Source organism: Montipora foliosa, chromosome 1 (genome assembly GCF_036669935.1).
Source record: "Montipora foliosa isolate CH-2021 chromosome 1, ASM3666993v2, whole genome shotgun sequence".
NCBI classification, from domain to species: domain Eukaryota; kingdom Metazoa; phylum Cnidaria; class Anthozoa; order Scleractinia; family Acroporidae; genus Montipora; species Montipora foliosa.
The window spans coordinates 40733164-40748163 of NC_090869.1; the positions used below are offsets into that span (position 1 = coordinate 40733164).

General features: G+C 41.5%; 1 protein-coding gene across 3 annotated transcripts in view; it reads right to left on the reverse strand.

The window, feature by feature from the left end:
* Nucleotides 1-15000, reverse strand: part of LOC137998263 (uncharacterized) — an 87876-nt gene that overhangs the window by 63980 nt on the left and 8896 nt on the right. For all 3 annotated transcript variants that reach the window (XM_068844600.1, XM_068844599.1, XM_068844598.1), the window contains exons 4-5: nt 12059-12421; nt 10996-11172 (exon numbers count right to left, since the gene is read on the reverse strand). In XM_068844600.1, coding sequence (XP_068700701.1) covers nt 10996-11172; nt 12059-12421 — 540 coding nt within the window. The remainder of the gene's footprint in view (nt 1-10995; nt 11173-12058; nt 12422-15000) is intronic.

The window sequence follows — 15000 nt, forward strand, 5'->3', positions numbered from 1 at the left end:
AACGACCTTCGGGTTAGATCACCGCTGCTCTACCGACTGAGCTACAAGGTCAGACGTGAGAACTGAAGATGTTTAAGTCACGGCAATGAACATGTACAAGTACAAGGAACGATTACATTTTTGCTAACTTTGGCCGTGCAGCACGTATATTTGAACAGACTTATCTGATTAGAGTGTAATGTGAAGTGCTCTGTCCTTGTGTGGGCCCATTTCCATTAGTAGGGCTAACGTTCACATGATTCATATGGGGTGTTTTAATGATTCCAACTCTTTAATGATAGATGACTTCCTTTTAGAATACAATTCCTGGTAGAGACAATTTCTTAAGATTCCGAGACAGCAGTACTGCCGATACACAAGATGCAACTCCGCCGAAAAACAAGATAAGATGTAATTCCGAAAAACGTCTCACCACTCTCCACATGTCTCGCGTCAAAATGTCAATCAAACTAAATCACATGTGTACACTAGTTTCCAGTTTCAACACACTCCCCCCTGATTGACGTCGGAAGTCAATCAAGAAAGTTTAAACAAATCAGACTGATTTAACGCAAAACCTAATTTAGCTCTTTAGCTTCAGTGTTAAACGCTCAAGATATGGTCAGTCAGTTCATGGAGCAGCGATCACTTTAGGGATGTCTTCATCTCTGACAATCTGAATGCTCACTCCACTGTCAAACTGTCCTGTTCTCGCATTAGTTGCGTGTTCGTCACGCACATTGATTTCAAGAGGATAGAGCTTCTGAATTGGACGTTTTAAGCGAGCCTTGCGGAAAGAATTATCTACTGTCACCACTTCTGCTGCCCGCACAACGTTGTCTTGTCCCTGTAACAGTTTCTCTACTTTCCCCATTCTCCACTGTTGTCTGGGTGTCTTGTCACATAGATGTGCACAACGTCTCCTACTTGAATTGTTCTTCTTGGTTCACCTCCCTTGAGTTTCTGGTACTCCCGGATCCCTGTAAGATATTCTTTCTTCCATCGATTTCTGAAATGGTCGAGAAGACCGTCCAAATATCTCTCTCGTCTGGGCAACTTGTTTACAGGTACTGTGATAGCAGGAGATTAATCTACTAGTCGACGACCAATTACGAGATGAGAAGGCGTAAGTGGAGTTTCTGTTAGCTCATCGTAGACATAGGTCAAGGGCCTAGAGTTCAAAACGCCTTCAGTGTCGATCAACACTGACTCTAACTCTTCATAACTCAACTTCCCATTTCCGAGCACTTTCTTGAGACACCTTTTCACCAGTTTCACACAGATTTCGAAGAATCCGCCCCACCAGCTGTCTGTGGGTACATTGAATTTCCAGTCAATGTTCCGATCAAGAGTAAACTTCTTAACCTTTGCATCTCGGAAAGTTCTCCCGTTGTATGAAATGAACAGGGTCGGTAGTCCTCTTCTACCGAAGATCGCTTCAGCACTCTCAAGAACGAATTGGTGGAGAGGTCTGGCGTACGTTCAAGATGCAGAGCGGCTCTTGTACTAGCACATGTAGACAGAGCAATGTAACACTTGTGCATCTCTCCCTTGGATAAGTATATAATTATTCTTCACGTACAAGGGTCCGGCAAAGTCCACACCTACTTTAGAGAAAGCCATTTCCTCTGAAACTCGAAATACAGGTAGTGGTGGAGTAGGTGGTGAGCTGTAGGCTCTTCCTTGTAATTTCTTGCACGTAACACACTTGGAAAGTACATCCTTAACAGCTGTTCTTCCTTTGATTATCCAGAATTGTGATCGGATTTCAGTAAGAGTTTCTACAACTCCATTGTGATTCACGTTTTCGTGGGACTGCATGATCACAAGCTTAGTGAAATTCTGCTTTCTAGATAACAGAATGGGATATTTTTCGAGTACGGAAGTGAAGAGTTCTGGATTCTTCCCTTGCATCGCAGAAGTCCATTGGCATCCTTAAAGACTCCTAACTGGTCCCAAGTCGAACTTAATTTCTCCTTTTTTCAAGTTTGGCTTGAACGTCTTTGTACCAGAGATTCGTAGCAATAATCTGATCCTCCATACTGATGTCAGTGGTTTCTATCTTCCTCTTGAGCCTCTCGATGAATTTCAGCACAAGAGCGGTTGCTCTGACAAGTTTATTGAGACTACTATTGATGACTTCTGAAATGTTCTGAAAGCACTGCACATATATTGTCATAACATTTGAAATTTCAGGTTTCCTTCTTCTGGGACTGTACTCTCACCGATTGGATCATCAGGTAGGTTTGGCCACTGAACTTCTCCTTCTTTAAGAAATGGAGCGCCCTTCCAACATAGATCATGTGGGCGAGAAAAGTACATAGACCCTCGCGACGCTATGTCAGCAGTATTGAACTCAACTCCAGTCGAGGGATTGATTCACCGATCAAGGGAGCAACTCTTGTTTCGGAGGCTAGAAGGCGAAAAGAACTGGTTCCAGAGGTTGTCAACCTGATGTAGACATTTGCTCCATACGCAGACTTGCTAGCATCTGCGAACCCATGCAGTTGAATAGACGTGATGTCTTTGACTTGAACATCACCCAGAATGCCACGAGGCACTGCAATGCTTGAGACTTCCCCCATGTCTTGTAGTAACTCCTTCCAGCGCGACACGAGACCTTCCGGCAAAGCTTCGTCCCAACCAAGTCTTAAATGACAAATTTCTTGGAACATGCACTTTAAGGGTAAGATAACTGGTGACAGCGAGCCTAATGGATCATAGAATCGAGCAGTACTGCTCAATAATGTCCGCTTAGTGAAAGTAGCCTCTAAGACTAGTCTAGAAAAGGTAGCAAGATCAAACTCGAAATTATCTTCCATCCGATCCCATTGAACTCCCATTCAACGGTTTCTTCGCTCACAGTGTTATTTGAATTTGACACTGTCCAATCTTCTTCCTCAATGTTAGGTTCGGTCAATGTAGGAGTAGCCTTACAAGACAGCTCCGGTTCCCAAGAAAAAGAGTCTTCTGCTCTTTTGATCACTTCAGTTAACTCTTCACTGTTCGATGCCCACTTTCTCATATTAAAACCTCCTTCCCTGAACCGCAACTTCAACTTGTGGTAAAGTTCGAAACACTTCATTACCGAGTTCTCTCCAGATGCAAAGTCATCAACATGCAAAGCTCTTATAACAGCAGCCACAAATTCAGGATCAATGTTGTCATACCTTGCTAAGTGGTTCCTCAATGTTACATTCAAAATACATGGTGAGCAAACTAGACCAAAAACAAGGCGAGTGAATCTCAGTGTGGTCACTTCTGGATTCGGGGAGTTGATGTCATCTACCCATAGGAACCTTAACAAGTTTCTCTCTGCTGGATTGACTTCAATGTTCAAGAATGCTTTTTCTAAATCACCAATCAAAACCACTTTATTGAGACCAAATCTTAGCAAGACATCTGGTAGGAGACAGTCATTCAAACTTGGCTCATTGCGGGATTTAGTACTGGCGTCATAGACCACACGAAGTTTAGTAGTGATTCTGTCTTCTTTCAATACTTCTTTATGAGGAATGTAATCTACAGTTCCAGGAAGGGTATCTAAATCATGACTCTTGCCAATCAATTCAACAAAACCAGCATTTAATTGTTCCTTGATGACACTGTCATATTGTTGGAGCAATTCTGGCTTGGACCTTAATCTTTGCAATGAATAAACAAGGCGATTCTGTGCCAACAAGTAATTGTCTGGAATAATCGGATGTTCAGTCTTGAAGGGGAAAGACACTTCATAACGGGTTCCATTGAACTTCACTTTGGTAAGATAGTCTTCAAGAAAATCTCTCTCTCTCTCCTTTACTCCAAGATTGTCATAGTCCCAAAACTTACTTAGCTCCTCTTTCAGTAAGAAATCATCTGAAAGTAAGTTCTCTTCAATGACTTGACATTCAGTTTTCATAAAATGGGACACGTTAACAGTTGATAACTGTGTATTCGCACTTGCCACATTCACAGGACCACTCAATACATATCCTAATCTTGTGCGAATTGCCACTGGTCCATGGAGCTCCCCCATTACCACGTGATTCTGAACCACAGATCAGTAATGATCTGCTCCAATCATGACATCAATTTCTAGATCCTCTTCACCTCGTGAGTGATCAGCCAGAGGCATGCCTTGCAGATGTGGGTAACACTGCTGTGCAATTTCAATGGTCAAATTGTCTTGACATTCCAATGCAAACTGAACGATGCTACATTGTTTCAATGAGGGTTCATTGTTTCCAAAGTTTGTATTAGAACTGTATCGTTTCCAATTAGTGGTAAGCTCAATTTGCTCCTTAACCGTGCGCTTATATAAGACTTTTGGCAACATGAATCAAAAAGGATTCTCACATTGCAAAAGTTTCCTCCATGAGGACTTCTGACGTTAGCTCTGGCAGTTTGTAACAAGATGCACTTGTTATTAACGTCTTGAGTAAAATACAAGTTTGTACTTACAGTTTGTTCTCGATTGCTGTCTCTAGCCCTTCTGGTCGTGATTGGATACTCTGGATAGTGTTGAACGCTGCACAAAGCCGCGTGATGTTTCCCACTACAACGATGACACCTTGCTTGACAATCTCGACTCACATGAGCGCTCCTCAGACAACCAAAACACTTTCCCTTTTGACGTAGAATTTTCTTTCTGGATTCTGGATCGGTAACAACAGCACATTTTGATAGTTGGATGAGGTCCATTGCAGAAAGTGCACCATTTATACTTAGATAGCGGTAGTCTTTCGTTATTTGCAAACAGGGTTGACGATGTGGGGGTCTCTTGTTTTGACCTGTGCGAATTCCAAAACCAAACTCTCGTTTTTCTTTTAACTTTGTTTGCTCAGTTACCGTTCCCAAAGCATATCTTTCTCGAATTTGCAATTCTTCTGTGAAAGACTTGATGATTCTGATGTGCCGCGACTCAGGATGAGGCGTAACTCTTGTTTGATCTTTCCCATAATTACAAGTGTCAAAAATGTTCCGTATGTCTCAGTCGAAATACCGATTCCTTTTAGACTTCTAACTGCCGTCTCCCTTCGATCCAAAAGCTGGCGCAATTGCTTTAAGTCGCTCCCGTCTCTTACTTTTGGAAGCTGCATGAGCAATTCGATGTGTTTCGAAAAAATGACTTGTTTATTTCCGAAGCGCTTGTCTACAAGTTGGACCGCGTGGTTGTAATTCGAGCTTGTCACTGCTAAACCAGAAATTGTCTCGGCTGCAGAACCTTCAAGGAGCGACTTGAGATACTGGAATCTTTCCACGTCGCTTAAGGTGGTGTTTTTGTGAATGGCCGATTCAAACGATTCCCAGAAGGGATGCCAGTTGATTGGGTCGCCTGAAAATTTTCTCAATTCCAGTTTGGGCATCTTTGCGTGGGTCGGAATTGTTGACGCGTTTGATTGTGTTCCCGCCTGAATACTTGAGTTAGAGTTTTGCGAACCCAATGTCGTTCCTTGTATATCCTGACCCTTTCCAGTATTTTCCTCAGCTTCTATTGTTGTTTCTGGGTCGACTATGCAGGCTTAAATAGCGCTGGCGAAGTCACAGCTATTGCTCACGTCTTCTTCTATTTTCGTTTCGTCTACCAAATCGATAATTTCACTGTCCAATATTTTGAGCTCCGACAATTTATCCAGACTGTACATCGCAAGGATTTGAGCCTCTTCAAAACGGTAGGATCTCCCCGTTTATCAATTTGTTCCTTTGCCGCGAGGATTGTTTTCCTAACAAATGCGCCATCACTTTCGCGGGCCATGGATTTCTTCCTTTCTTGGGTTCCGACGACATGTTTACACCAGGTTTATTCACTTTTTCACTCTTTCAATCCTTCACTCCCGGGTCTCCGTAACCTGCGATCAGGCGTACTTTTCCTTAGACATGGTGCGAAAAGGTCGCCTGATACAATTTCTTAACGAGTCGTCTGCTCGTAGTCCAGGATCTGGACTTTACTCTGATTGGCCGAAAAACAATAGAGCTTTTGGAGCCTCGCTCCGATTGGTTACAGAATTGCAAATCATACTTCTAGTAAATCGGTTAACAGCTGATGAAATTATGGCCGTCAAGAAGGATTCAACACGAGTGATGTTTGGGCTCTGTTTACAGCTGCTGTTGCTTCGACTTCAGATTTTTTTCAAAAACCTTCAAAGGAAGAGCGGAGAGAATGCATCCGAAGAATGGTTTGAGTAAAAGAAGACATTACAGTTGTACTTCCTACGGGATTTCGCGATAGTGTTATTAATACAGGCCCGAACATTCTAGAAGAAAATGCATCGTTCTTCTTCCACCAACTCGAAAACGTTTGTAGTTGTGGCAAGTCCTTTGGAATATATTTGGAAGCAACAAGTTGCGAATCCAAAAAGAACCGAATAGAACTTTAGGACTGCCACATTCGGGGAATCAGCCGAGCTTGACAGAGAAATTCGACACCGTTTATGGAATCACTGAACAATCTGAACACACCTCTAACAAAATGATAGCTGAGTAGCTGCTGCTGAAAAACTAGAATTTCTCAAAGTCCATTTTTCTCCTATCTATTTTTATAGCATCTTTTATTGGCATCTCAAATATTCGAGTTTAAATAAAGTTTATTGTACTGTTGATTGCGCCTGATGATGACATGAAGAATTCGGGCTTTTTCTGCCATTTTATCTCGAAATTCTTTGTTCCTTGATGGTTTGAAGAGAGAAACCGCACCAACTGTCAAGCAGGATCAGCAAAAATAGCTTTGATTGCAGAAATCAAAGCCAGAGTGCTATTTTGTTTTTGTCACGTCTTTACTTGAATCGCAGCGTGCAGGTAATTTCCGGTAACATCTGATTGGCTCACATTTATAGCATGACACATGATAACATCACTCTTGACAGGTGGGCGGCAGACGACTCGTTAAGAAATTGTATCAGGCGTACTTTTTAACGCCTTGTCTCAAGAAAAGTACGCTTGATCGCAGGTTAGGGTCTCCGCACCAAATGTTTTAATGATCCAAACTCTTTAATGATAGATGACTTCCATTTAGAAGACAATTCCTGGTAGAGACAATTTCTTAAGATTCCGAGACAACAATACTGCCGATACACAAGATGCAACTCCGCCGAAAAACAAGTTAAGATGTAATTCCGAAAAACGTCTCACCACTCTCCACGTGTCTCCCGTCAAAATGTCAATCAAACTAAATCGCACGTGTACAATAGTTTCTAGTTTTAACATGGGGACAAACTAGCACCTCACATTACACTCTAATCAGGTAAGACTGTTCAAATACAAGTGCTTCAAGGCCAACGTTTGCAAAAGCGTAATCCTTCCTTTACTTGTACATGTTCATTGCCGTGACTTTAACATCTTCAGTTCCCACGGCCTTCTCCCGTCTGAAAGCATGCATCGATAAAAATTAAGGTGTTTAGTCTGATCAAACCTCGACGGTCGACAGTCGGTCAACATATCGGTCCACAGTCGATCAACAGTCGTAAAATAGGCGGTCGATGAATCGGTCAACATTTATGTCGGCCGATAGTGGCTTGGTTCATCGATACTTCAGCGATAACTCGCCGACAATTCGCCAACACTTCGCCGCTAATTCACCGAGTATCGGTCGACTGTCGGAAGAAAGAAACCCAATACTCAAAAGGAAAGCTGTGTGCAGGTTTTTCTTATTGGCCGACTGTGAGACAACGGGAGCAATAGTTTCATCCTTGGTTCTGGCTGGGCCGAGTTTTCTGCTATTGATCCCGTTTAACAGCTAAAAATTAGACGACGAGTGATGATACATTTTGAAGCTGAAAAAAGAGAATATTGTCCCTCGCCAAAACCATGACCCTAGTTCCCAGTGCTCTTCGATTTGCTTCATAGAGTAATCGTGCCACACAGTAAAATCCTCTCCCTCCCCCCCCCCCCCCCGTCCCTCTTAACATGATAGCAATAACTGATGTCGTCATCGCCACAGGACTCGTCTGCTTAATTAACACACTTGACCGATTCCGACACATGACTGATATTCGACCGACAGTTGACCGACATGTGGCCGATACTCGATCCAAGGGCGTCCGGGAAAAACTATCGACCGACGATAGATCGACTGTTGACGAACTGTCGACCTAAGGGCGACGGACGACTATCGACCAAGTATCGTCCGATTATCGACCGATACGTCTACCAAGTTTTGACCGATTTCTCGGTCGACTACCTACAGTTAACATGATCCTTTAATTCGTAAAGTTGTGCAGTCAAAAGCTGGGGAATTGGAGCTCCAACTCCCCAGCTGTTGACCGCGCGCCGTGTTCATTGAACAGTACGCATCCCTTTGGGGTTTTACCGTCTTGTTTTGTTCTGGTTTATTTTATAATATCGAGTTTGGTTTGACAGTTTAAAATGTCACCGATACATGATAGTAAACTTAATTTGTGACTCAACCAAAGCAGATAACCGGTTCTGCTGTTGAGATTTAAAAGTAGGCCTGTTAACCTACATCTAGTGATTTATACCATTTACCATTTACTATTTCAATGTAATAATCATTTATGCTCATAATTATGTGGTCCAAAAGAGTGTTGGCATTGACATTGGCATTTACCTCTCTAAATTCCAGTAAAAAAATAACTATGGAGCTCCGCTTTTAGGCTTGGCTAAATATATATATTACATTTATATTAATGCATTTAGTCCAACAGCGTGTAGGCCACTGGGCAAACTTTCTTTTTGGACTTTTTGGTATCTCAGGAAACCATGGAATAAAGAAATATAAGACAATCACAAGCAAATATATCTTTTTTTTTTCTTTTTGGCCTCGGGTATTTCAGGAAGCCATGGATTGAAGAAACACGAGGCTTATTTCGCTTACAAAACGGAATAATCGAGCTGTTGGCGTCAAGTCCAGTACTTTGAAAAGCTATCGAAAACCCAATAACTAATCTCATATCCAACAAACTCGAAATAAATAATTGCTGTGTTAAATTTTTAAAAGGCTGGAAGTTTAGAAGTTTGCTCCCTGCCTCAATATTGTTCGGAATTCTTTGGGGCGATCATGCGATATACGAGATCATAAGCGAGACTTAATGAGCTAATACGCAGCTAACATCGCAGGTTGTTATATCCCAACTCGATTAGTTCCGCTATTATATACTCAGTCGGACAAGTAGTAAGCCTTAGTCAAACTATCGAACATAGTTGGATTCAACGCTTCGACTTTGCTCCTTCCAACATTGTTCGACCGTTTGGCCACCCATGTTGGAAGATGTTCGACCAACATTTTTTGTTCGATGAAGTGTTGGATGGACTTTGCTTTTGATCAAAGATTGCGACGAACAATTCTGCTGGACGCAACAATGTTGCAGTGTTCGGCCGCTCTTCCAACAAAGTTGTGTCCTGAATCGAGTCATTTTCGTGCTCCTGGTCAATCACGAATCGATATATTATTTTCAAGCCTAGGCTCCTTCACAATTTGCAAAAAAGATGGCGGACAAGGATCAAGGAGACGTCTTGGAAGTTGATGAACTCAACATCCAGAAACCTTGATCAGCGGGTATGTCGCAAGGCCATTTCTTTGAGGCACTTTTAGTCCCCTTAATCACTACTGCTCTGTTTGGCGATTAGTGGTTCAATAGCATTTAGAATTTCTGCAAATTTATCCGAGCTCATTCTCATCATCTCCTAAACGCAGATCTATGTTGCAGTGAACATACCCTTTTCTACACGTTCTCTTAACCATTTTTTTGGATTTTCCTCGTTTGAATCCGTCATTTCCGTCCTCAAACAGCTCCAGTAACACAAGCACGACGAACGGTTTTCGTTTTTCACTTGAACTTGAATGATTTTCGTGAAGCAATGTCGGATAGTGTTTTGCCACTACCTCAACATTTACATCCAAAAACGTTGCATGTTGGATCCAACTTTGTTTGATAGTTTGGCCAGGGCTTAATATAACGGCTGCCAAGTTGTGAGCAGGTCAGTTTGCTGGGCTCATGTCAGGTGCACCCAACGAATCTGTTTCTCACATTATCTGTTCCCCAGAGGAATCTTGCTGGCTGGCAAAAATACAGGTGTTTCGATGAGCTGGCTGGGAAATTTTGTTATTGATAGAGGTTTTGCCTGGGAATTACTGACTTTTTCAAGCATTTCAACCCGAGCTGGGTGTAGAAACTCTAAAGACTGAGGACGACTAAAAAAAAAAAAAAAAAAAGAAGAACCCCTTCCCTCTCCTAGAGAGTAGTCACAAACATACGACGGCTGGTCAGAGTGATTGCGCTTGTGGAAAAACCCTGTTTTGTCCCGGTTTTGTCGTTTTTGTGCGGTCGTTTTGGATCGAGGGATTTGAAAGCGCGCGGAATTCCTGGCTGGGAAATAAATTTGATCAGCTGGCTGGGAGACCAACCAATTTTATATAGCTGGCTGGGAAGTTTCTTGTGTGTCTTTCTGGGAAAAAGGAACAGATAATGTTTTCCCAGCAACACTGAAAAACACCTGAAAATGCCTTAATAACATTTATTTTCATTAACTGGGGGATAATAATACATTTTCCAACAAATTGGTCGTTGGGTGCCCCTGTCATGTGTTCCCGTGAAAGGACTCCATGAGGGCAATGTTTGTTTATATTTATACATAAACTGCTTAAATTGTCCAAATAAGTGCGAAAATAACTCAAACCCCGTTGAGGTCCTGAATTTTTCAGGCTTCTCTGCGCAATAGGCTATTTTCGAAATATTCAGCTTGATAGTGAGGCAGTGAAGACAAAAACAATAGAAACACGTTGGAATGAATGTAAAAAATATTTACATATCATCCACTTTCCTTTGTCTTTGTCCTCTCTTTCGAGCTGAATTTTAATATATCGAAAAAGGCCTATTGCTAAAATTGCGTTCATAACTGCGAGGATCATAGCTGACTTGAGAGATTTTATTCTTAAGATATAAGCATTTTATCATTGACATTTGCTAGTTTCATCCTTTTTTCTCACAGTTATGGTAAAATCTTGGAGGCTCTTGACTTGCTTATTTTAGCTGTTTTTACCTTTCATGAACAACAGAAAATAAACAAAAGTTACCTCACCTGCGCTTCCTCCGTGCAATGAAGCCAAGTTTTCCTTATCGTATTCTGGTCCCACCACAATATTGTCATTTGTAATTGTAACTTCTGACGCTTTTCCTCCATGACTTGAACCAGGGGTACAGACACTGAAGATAGGAAACTTATTCTCCTTTAGGCTAATAGTTCCAGGGCCTCCGCCTATACATTGAAGAACGAGGTCGTTATGAGACTTTCTCTTTACTGTCATTTCCATTCACATGCACCTGTCTTGGCCTAAACATAATTCATGTAACTCAAACATTCAGTTTACCAGAGGATCTTGACTGACTCGCCAGTAAACGATTCACCGATGAGAGAAGACACTTGTGTGATTCTTAGGAAACTTAGCTGTGACCCATGTCCGCTGTTGTCAATAGTAGAGGTCGAAATCTTGTGGGCTGCATCAGAAAACCCCAGATGACCGCTGCACGGTTTATGGAAGACACAATAATTTTTGAAGCACCAGCAAACAAATTTCGAAAGATGAGAAGAAAGCCTCTAGCTTCTGAAATGTTGAGGCTAAGAAACGTTTGCATAAATAAGGAAATGTAGCGTCTCAGTTGTTGTGTTGTCGTATTAGTATTCCAAGTGGCGTGATCAAAACGTTCGGTCGGAAACGTGTTTTCCATTCTCAAAATTACCTCCAGATGTTCTTGTTTGCTGAGAGGATACTTTGCAATTCGGAGGAATTTTGAGAAATTTGACATCTGTTATCGCGTGACTCGATGCCCAAACTTGACCGTAATCTGTTGATCTTTCGTCACGTCGCTAAAAGAAATTATAAAATATTCGCGGAACGGTCGATCTCTCTGAAATTTGAAAGGAAGATTGCCAACGAGTGGAGAAAGAATCAAAAGTTTTATTTCAATGAAAACACCACAGGATTTCGTCCACAAGTAATTTAGAGTGAGAAATTAACTCGCCATAACTAAGTCTAAGAGTAAAAGGATTAAAATGCTTTATGGGAACCGAGACAGGTCTAAGGCACTAAGGCGCCAAGGCACTATAATCTACGATTACTACTAGTAACTTGTTATATCCTTACCTCTGTAAAGTCTGGCATCAATCAGCTGATCAACCTTTGATGTCTGTGTAAATCCACCCAGACATGTTGTATTGAGTACATCTCTGTCACAAGTCATATTAATGTCAGTTTGAATCAGAATGTGGCCATTCTGACTTGCTACGCTCAAAGCATACTTCCCATATACTCTAACAGCTGAGCCATTTCTCAACTCAATGTCGTCAATGAACGTTGCGCTAGCAACAACATGGTCGCCAAATGAGGAGCTTCGTGTTTTCAAAGATGCATTGAAATTGCAGTCCTGAGTACAGTTAGTTTTTTCAATGGACGGAACAGTGGTGTTGATCTCAAGTACTTCACCGCTGTTTAGGATGAGAGATCCAACTGAGGAGAAAATAAAATTAGCGTCTTTTCAGAGAGTTGTTTAACCACATACAAAAGATTAATATGGAATATGCAGAGCAGAAAAACGGAAAAAAATTGTGGGGGAGAAGCCCAAAAAAAGCTACAAAAACAGCTAATGAGTTGAACCAACAGATACCACAGAAAACAACTTTCACATAGGTGTTACCAACCGAAGATCTTCAACATATTAAAATACAAGGCATTGAACGATATTTTACAAGTTTGAAACAATTTTGCGCATGAGTAACTTTAAATACGATAAACAATAATCTTTATGAAAAGGAAGTGTTTTAAAAGAGGGCAGGAGGTTATGACTCGTTATGGGCTCCTATGGAGGGTAAAGATTTAGAACAAAGGAAAGAGAGTGTATAAAACTTAGGACTTTGATAGGAAACAGAGAATTGCCTGATAACGGGCGTTGAGATTTCGCTGAGAGACTTAGCATTGTATTTACAGCCAACGGCAAATTTTGGACTGAATTTGTGTTTTGTCAAAAATCAAAGAAACTTGTTTGATTTCGACTCATTCTCTGCCTGTTATCTGCAGATAACGCGCAACTTCCCAAACGTGAGGACAAGTTAGTGTAACCAAATTCCTTGACTTTACGAAAAGCAGCAGCCTGCCGTATCCCGTTTCCCGTATCACGCAAACGTGCTGATAGATCTCTCTAGTGTCTGTTACGGTTCACGGTTTTTCCTCCTTTTTTGGTTTTCGACAAAATGCAAACTAGTTTTTGATCTGTACGCGGTTCTCGCTTTTGATCAAGATTTGTTGATTTGGCGGTTTTTGAGTGATTTTTTCCTGTCGTCTCGGGGTTTCTAATAAATTCCAAATGCCCTTTTTATCATAGTCCTACAGAAAAGTCAAAGAAACGCATTAGAGTTTCTTGTATAATATGCGTTTAGCAGTTTAGGGTAAATTTACCGGTAGCCCGGGACCGGTAGCTCCGCAGTTGGGATTATGGAGCGAAAAGGAACGTAGCGAAAAAAGAAATGTCGAGTGAACCGAGCAGAGCGGGTACCTGCGGAGTGTGGTCCCAGGCTAATTTACTAGCTAGTTTGGGTGGAATACATAAATGGCAAGTTGTAAACAATGTAGATGACAATCGCTTTGGAAGAAAAGCAGAAGGGTAGGGAAAGAAACATTCTTTTTTATGCGTGGTCTATCCACCACTTATTTATTTTTCTAAAAGGTTTTGAGTAGTGTTTTTTATAATCAATCGTAGGGTTTACAAAATGGTTTATGAGCAAAGTCAATCCTGATATGTAAGGTCATGTTCGATAATCGTAGTTCATAATCTAATAGGTGTCAAGTCCAATCCACGGTTCCAAGGACGTAAACTTAGCACAGCGTCTGTTTAAGGCAAAACCTCGCTGATTAAATGGTGTTTGCCAAAAGGTCTAAATGAGAGTTTTTCAAGCACAAACTTGCGGATCAAAGCGAAACGCCGGTAAAGAAAGGTTCGATAAATTCGCGTGTCTTCTGTTTGATGCTTGCGTAAACCAAAGGTTTGTCGAGGGGTTGGAGACAAAAACTTGCCGATTATATGACGTTGACAACATAGTTACAGCGGTTATCCTCAACGACATTTTTCATATTCGAAAATAAAATTTAGGTGGACTTCAATCAAATGTTTCCATGACGAAATCAACTGCCTTCAAGAGAATAGGAGTATCGTCATGGAAACACATGATTGACGTCCACCTAAATATTACTTTCGAAATATGAAAAAAGTCGTGGAGGGGCGCGTGTAACTGATAATCGCTGTAATATGTTGACAGTAAATACCTTGTCGAGTATGAGTTGTGAAAGTGCAAAAGCGAAAAACTTGCGCAGTCAATTTTCACTGCGTACAAAACAACAACTTCCACAAGATCGAAAAACAGTTACACAATCAAATCTCACTGCGAAGAGAGGAGCAACTTCCACATGATTAGCCCGCGAACGCAGACGTATTTCCGGCAGTAGTTTCTCTCCCCCGAAAAACTCGAGCTGCAAAACAATTTCTGTGACGTAAAATTCTTAGCCAATCAGAATTTGGCTCATCAATCTCCAGAACCAACACGCATGGAACACACAAAGTACTTGAGGGTTGTCAACGTAAACACAAGTCAGATTATTGGCGGGGAATATGGAGGATATTAAAAAAGCACTGTGAGATTTTCGGTATCTAAAAGTTAAGGATGCGATCGAGTATGTTGCGGCCTAGAAGAACCGCGATGTTTTCGTCGATTTACCTACACGATTTGGAAAGTCGTTGCTTGTCAGTGGTGTTTTCATCCGCGCTGTGCTCCTCTGGGAAAAATATTGTGATTGTGATTTACCCATTACCAATTCATTTTGGATGTTTTACTAGAATGTTCTACAGTAAGATGTCCTTTGGTCTCCTTTTCTCTGATTCTGGAAGAGACAATGCCTTCAAGTTAACACCTTGAGTTTCCGCTTTAGGAAGCGCCGGTTGATGTAAACATTTATACATTAAGCTTACTGAAACCTCCAATGGCTTCTTTAACGACGTTTTGTGGTGTTGGTGCTGCAAAAACAAGCGCTAGCATTGG